Source organism: Mus pahari, chromosome 10 (genome assembly GCF_900095145.1).
Source record: "Mus pahari chromosome 10, PAHARI_EIJ_v1.1, whole genome shotgun sequence".
Lineage (NCBI taxonomy): Eukaryota > Metazoa > Chordata > Mammalia > Rodentia > Muridae > Mus > Mus pahari.
In genome coordinates this window covers 107,088,830-107,095,811 of record NC_034599.1, presented here as the reverse complement: position 1 = coordinate 107,095,811, position 6,982 = coordinate 107,088,830, and the positions used below count along the sequence as shown (strand labels likewise).

Here is a 6,982-nt window from a genome sequence, read left to right as displayed (position 1 = left end):
TCAATTCTTGATTTTACAGCACAAGCCATTGGTGTTCTGTTGAGGAATTTTTTCCCTGTGCCCATATCTTCGAGGCTTTTCCCCACTTTTTCCTCTATCAATTTCAGTGTCTCTGGTTTTATGTGGAGGTCTTTGATCCACTTAGACTTGAGCTTTGTACAAGGAGATAAGAATGAAGGGGAAATTTTAAAAATATTTACAATTTCCTTTTTGTTTATTTTTATTTATTTGTTTGTTTGTTTGTTTGTTTGTTTTGGAGACAGGGTTTTTCCTTATAACCCTGGCTGTCCTAGAACTTATTCTGCAGACCAGGGGGCCTCAAGCTCAGAGACCCTCTGTCTCTGCCTCCCAAGACCTGGGATTAAAAGCGTGCACTGCTACCACCACCCAGCTAAATGTTGGTGTTCTTGGCCATGTGGGTTGACAGAAGAAAGAGGTTTACTCAAGGATGAGTTAAGGCCTTGCTGGCAGCAGGGAGCCTCTGTGGACTGAACATCTGGCAGCAGGGAGGTCCAGCCTCTGTAGACTGAACATCTGGCAAAAGCAACTTACTGATTGTTACACAAAAGTTGTTTTTTTAGGGTACAAGATCCTTATATCAAAGCCCCTGATCTAATCCATACGTTTTGTGAAGGAGAATGGCATGCCCTGCAACTTCAGTATTTACTGTGTATTGTTTGCAGCATTTAACAATGCAAGACATTGTAGGTATGCCAAGACTGACCTGTGAGCAAAGTCCTGCCAAGGCTGTAAAGCTCCATCAGAAAAACATCTCTACAGATAACAGAAAGCAATCACTGTCTTCTACAATGACTTGGAACAAAATAGCTGTCTTTTTAAAGCTTATCCTAGATATAACGATTCCACTAGATTTCCTGCCACATCTCTTCTCATTGTGTATGATGTTTGTAGAGCAGACAACTGTGGGATTGGTCTCCTCCCTTTACCATTATGTGGGATTCAGGGTCAAAATCAGCTTGTCAGACTTGAACTGTAAAGTTCTTGATACCTGAGCCATCTAGTTGTACCTGCAAATAAAAATTTTTAAAGAGACAAAAAAAGGAGATGAAGAGGCAGAGTCAACATCATGAGGGATGCCACTACCTTGGAAACCTTACCTGAACAGAAGGAACATCTGTAAAAGCTTTTATAAAATCATCTTCATCAACTGCTCCAGCCCCTCCTTCTTTAGAAGTACCTGTTAATTAAAAAGAAACTGGTTTTCTTTTTATGTTTTTTAGGTAAATTTTAGGTATCTTAACAATAAGAAAAATGTGAAAATCCCTTTGATAGGAACAACAGTATAATTTTGAAGGAGACACAAAAATGTTTTAAAACAGGGCAACTTCCATAAATGTCGAGGCACATGGTAGCATTTGGTTATGTCCTGATGTGACAGCACAAGTTCAACCCCACCACTACTCTATGCATTAGCAAGGACACAATAAAGAGGAAAGGATAAACACTTCAGAACGGAATAGTAAGTAGGTCAGGTATGGTGGTCAAGCCTATAATCCTGGCACTTGGAAGGCTGAGCAGCCAGATTATAGCACACTCAATGCCAGTCTGGACGACACAGTAGAAACTCGTTTCAAAAATCCTAAATCAATCATTAATTGGCAACCTTAAATAACAATAAATTTCAAAAAATGATGTAAAACAATGGGAACAAAATCTATATATGATGCTGTGTTTAGGAACATATGTGAAAGAAACGAGGGTTTTGGAATTAAATTTGATTATATAAACCTTCATTTATTTTACACAGAAAATGAATATTAGCAAGTTATTATTTTATTTTATTTTATTTATTTTTTTTTTAAAGATTTATTTATTTATTTATTATATGTAAGTACACTGTAGCTGTCTTCAGACACTCCAGAAGAGGGCGTCAGATCTTGTTACGGATGGTTGTGAGCCACCATGTGGTTGCTGGGATTTGAACTCTGGACCTTCGAAAGAGCAGTCGGGTGCTCTTACCCACTGAGCCATCTCACCAGCCCTATTATTTTAGTTTTTAAAAGATTTGTTTATTTTATGTATATGAGTACACTGTGGCTCTCTTCAGATACACTAGAAAAGGGTGTGGGATCCCAATACAAATGGTTGTAAGCCACCATGTGGTTGCTGGGAATTGAACTCAGGATCTATGGAAGAGCAGTCAGGGCTCTCAACTGCTGAGCCATCTCTCCAGACCAGCAAGTTATTATTATACCATAGCTGGTAATCAGCAGCCACATAAGAGATGATAGTTAAGCTACTGTCCTTCAGCTCCACCTCTATTCTTCTGAGATGTTGAGCCTAAAACTCACCAGAGTGTCGTTTTTCTGCTAGTTTTCTGATAAGCTCTATCAACAGGTGATGCAACTGAAAGCTGCAGGAATTAGGAACTCATTCCTTTCAGAGGGTAGAGGGCTGCATCCTGTTCTTGTCAGTAAGACTCTAGTAACTCTGGCAGAGCATTTGTTCCCGTTGATAGTTTTCCTAACCCTCGCTGAATCTGCTCACAGTGTTTGGAAGACAGCACGAGCCAGCTTATGCCTTTTCGAAAAGAGCTGAGTGAAGACCGAAGGGCATCTCTTTAAAGTTCTACAGTTATTTACTAGCGTCTTAGTTGGATACAATTAGAATTGTCATTTTTGTACACACATGTAATTTGTTTCTATAATATACATCCCTGCTTCCATTACTGATTCCATGCTGATTCTCTTCACTTCCCAACCATGTCTTTTTGATGTTGTCACTTTGGGTTAGGGGAGCAAGAGTTTAATTAGGGCTGTCTCAGAATTTGTTTAGAGAAGCATGAGCTACAGTAGGAACGCATCTCTCTCACACATCATCCATTAACTTTGTAAAAATCATCAAGGAGGAGTGGTGCGCCATGAGCCCCTTCCTCTCCATGACAGTGTTCCGAGACTCAAACTTGGGCACTTAATCAAAGTAGCTGTGGGATGAAAAGCACAACAGTCACAAGATGCCTAGAGAGTACATTCAAGTGCATACACTCTTTTCTCTTGTTTCTTCCAGCACTTTCCTGGCCTTCTTCCACAATGTTCCATAAACCCTGGGAGGGGTGATAGGATGCCCCATCTGTAGCCAGGTACTCAACAGTCAGAGACCATTCTATGAGTTTCTCAAGTCTCCCCCTGACCACAACAGCACTACCCCATGGTACGAAGGTAACCTTTAGTTACTGCAGCCTCCGCATTGGTACCCAGAGCTCTAGGGATAATAGCTGCTACATGTTCTCTTTCCACAATTTCTTTCTTTCTTTCTTTCTTTTTTTTTTTTTTAAATGTGTATGCCTTTTAGAAGATGTCAGATCTACCAGAGCTAAAGTTTCAGGAAGTTGTAAGTCACTCAATATGGATGCTAAGAATCAAATTCAAGCCCTCTACGGGAACGTGCCAGTTCATTTTTTAAAATAGCAACAGGGAAGGAAGGAATGAATTTTTTTTTTCAAGAGACCAGTAAAAAGTTTATTACAGCTGCTAACAATGGGATATCCCTGCTTTTCTACCAGAGAGGTTTTTCTGTTTTGTCTTTTTCTTCTTCGTATCTGATGTTTCAAACAAGGATAGAAGAATGGCTGAGCAGTTGGAAAAACTGTGGGTGGAAATGGAGGGGCCTGAGAAAGAAAGAATGGCTGAAATAGGAAACAATCTGATGAAACAGCCCATTTTGACAGAAATTAAACAGCTTAAAGATTGGAGCAAGAACCTAAAAAAGGCAACTTACAGATTTCTTGGAATCCCCATCAAAATTCTAACACAACTCTTCACAGAAATTGAATGGACAGCTCTCAGCTACTTCTCCAACATCATGCCTGCATGCCTGTCACTAGGAGTGGGCTCTGAGGTTTCAAAAGCCCAAGCTAGAGCCAATGTATAACTGTATGTCTCTGTTTCTCTGTCTCCCCGCAGCCCTCCTCTCTGTTGCCTGTGGAAAAGAACACAGCTCTCAGCTACTTCTCCAACCCCACGCCTGCATGCCTGCCACTGTGCTTCCCACCGTAACAGACTCAACCTCTGAATCTGTAAGCAAGCTCCCAGTTAAATGCTTTTTATATATATAAGAATTGCCTTGACATGGTGTCTGTGACAGTTTGAATACGAATGGACCCCATAGACTCAAGTTGTCTATTAGGAGGTATGGCTTTGTTGGAGTAGCTGTGGTCTTCTTGGAGGAAGTGTGTCACTGTGGGGCCATACTATAAGGTCTCCTAGACCTAGTGTCTCTCTTCCTGCTGTCTGCCTGATGAAGATGTGAACTCTTAGCTCCTATTCCAGCACCTCGTCTACTTGCATGCTGCCATGTTTCTCACCATGACAATAATAGACTAAACTGCTGAACTGTAAGCCAGCCCTATTTAAATACTGTACTTAATGAGAATACAGTATTTAAGTACACTTGCCCTGATCATGGTGTCTCTTCATAGCAATAAAACCGAAACTAAGACAGTATCTCATCATAGCAATGAAACCCCTAACTATGATAGCACTCTTGGGCTCAAAGGACTTTATATCCTACCACAGAGACACTTGCACAACCATGTTCATTGCTGCTCTATTCATAATAGTTAGAAACTGGAAGCACTCTACATGCCTGTCAGTGGAGGAATGGATAAAGAAAATATGATACATTTACACAATGAGATATTACTCAGATTTAAAAAAAAAATTCATGAAATTCACAGGTAAATGGATAGAGCTAGAAAAAAAAAATCATCCTGAGTGAGGTAGCCTATGCCCCAAAAGACAAATATGTTATGAATTCACTTATATGTGGACATCAGCTATTAAGTTGTTCATAAGCAAGGTACAATTTGTGTAACTACAGAGGTTAGATGTAGAGAAAAGGACATCCTCAGGAAGGGGGCATAGACTATTGCTGGGGTGGGGGACTAAAACAAGAGGTTCATGTGGGCAGAGGGAAGGAATAAGAGAAGAGGGGATATGGAGAGGGACAGCTAAAAGTAAGGGTAATTGGAGAGGTTGTATGGAAACCTAATTTAGTAGAAGCTTATATGTATATATAAAATGAAAGAAATCTAAGCTAGAATCAGCAATAATATGGGATATAAAGTTCCAACTAGACATCTCTTACCACCAAATGAAACTTCCAGTGCCAGGAATGGGTTACAGCTAATTAGCTGTTGGCTGAGGGGGCCTCATAAAAACCTCCAAACAACCCAGATAATTGCCAAGGTTATTGGTTGCTCTCCACAAACTGATTATAAGGCCGGACTGCTGAATACAACACTTATATAACGCACATGACATGGAGAAGTCAAGCTGGTGACTGTATAGAGCAATGGCTCACGACCCCTTAGGGGAGTGTATCAGATATCCTGCATATCAGACATTTACATTATGATTCGTAACAGTAGCAAAATTGCAGTTATGAAGCAGCAATGAAATAATTCTATGGTTAGGTTAGGGATCACCAGAATATAAGGAACTGTATTAGGAAATTTGAGAAGCGCTGATCTAGAGCCTTCAGCCAACTGACTAGTGCTCATGGTACTTACTGAACAGGTGACGCCTGTTATCAGAAGAGAAAAGTAATCATCAACAAAGCTGCAAACCCTTCAGTCTACAGTGGTGGCCTGCCTGCAACACATCTTTGTACTACAATGACACAAAAGTTGCAGAAGTAACCAACCAGTACTTGACTGGAATTAAGGCCCACCCATGCCCAACACTGCCCTAGTGGTTAAGGCCAGAGACTAGACAGGCCATGGACCTAGGGGAAAAAACAAGTACTACTGTTCTACTAAAGAGCAGAGTAGTACAATGACTCCTAATGTTCCGTTACACTCACAGATCAGTGTTTGCTAAGCCATCGTCAGAGAAGTTTCTTCCTGCAGTAGATGGGAATACAGAGACCCACAATTAGACAATGTTCAGAGAGTGAGAAACCCTGGAACACTCATCCTAAATGGGATGCCTCCATGAAATTGCTCCTCTCAGAGCTCAGGGCACTCTGAGAAGACAGAAGCAGAAAGAGTAGAAAGATTATGAGAGCCAGTGGAGATGTAAGATACCATAGAAACAAGGCCTTCTAGACACAGCAAGTCTGACATACATACAAACTCACAGAGGCTACCCAAGTCATGGCCAGATAGGATCCTAGGACTGTGAGGGGAAGTGGACACGAACCCCATCCCCAGGGGAGAAGCTATCTCCAACTGACAACCTCTCACAAAGGGAAAGTTGGTTTTCTCACTGGGTATGCAAACCACACTCAGGGGCAGGCCTCTTGCCCAGCAGTAGATGGCTAACACAAAATCAATTCAATGGTACTTTTAGGGTTTTGTGGCTGTTTTGTTTTGTTTACGGGGAGGGCTTACAATACTTTGTCTAAGTTTTTGTTTGCTTGTTTTTGTTTTGTTTTGATTGTTTAACTTTACAGATCACTTGCTTAGATATTATGATTGCCAAGTTTGTTTTCATGGGTTTTCTATGTGGGCAAATATGTGTGTCTCAGTGTCTGAATGTGTTTCTTGTGCGTTTTCTCTGGCTTTACCGTTTGTTTCGTTCTATTCTGGGTTGTTTGGTTTTGTTTTATTATTTTTTTAGGTGTCTGTCTGTAATCTAATGAGTGAGCGAAGGAGTGTGGTTTTGGGGAGGACCTGGGAGAAGTTGGGAGAGGGGAAAAATGTTAAGCTCCATACCAATAAGAGATTGTCTCAAAGGAGGTGACTCTGTTCCTGACGATGACAAGGGACAGGGAGAGGGACACACACACATACACACACCCCTACCTACATGCACATAAACATAGGTATTTCTAAAAAAAATTCCAGGTGTGGTGGCTCATGACTTTAATCCCAGCATTCCAGGAGACCAGTCTCATCTACAAATCAAGTTCCAGGCATCCAGAGCTACACAAAGAAATCCTGTGTCAGAGAAGAGGAGAAGAGAAGAGGAGAGGTGAGAGGGGAGAGGGGAGAGGGGAGAAGAGAAGAGGAGAAGAGAGA

The 6,982-nt window shown here is 41.1% G+C and overlaps 1 protein-coding gene across 34 annotated transcripts in view; it reads right to left on the bottom strand.

Annotated features, from left to right (window-relative positions):
• The window catches only part of Clasp2 (cytoplasmic linker associated protein 2), a 187,584-nt gene that overhangs the window by 89,183 nt on the left and 91,419 nt on the right, over window positions 1-6,982 (bottom strand). For all 34 annotated transcript variants that reach the window (XM_029543096.1, XM_029543102.1, XM_029543097.1 and 31 more), the window contains one exon: window positions 1,119-1,198. In XM_029543096.1, the coding sequence (XP_029398956.1) occupies window positions 1,119-1,198 (80 nt within the window). The remainder of the gene's footprint in view (window positions 1-1,118; window positions 1,199-6,982) is intronic.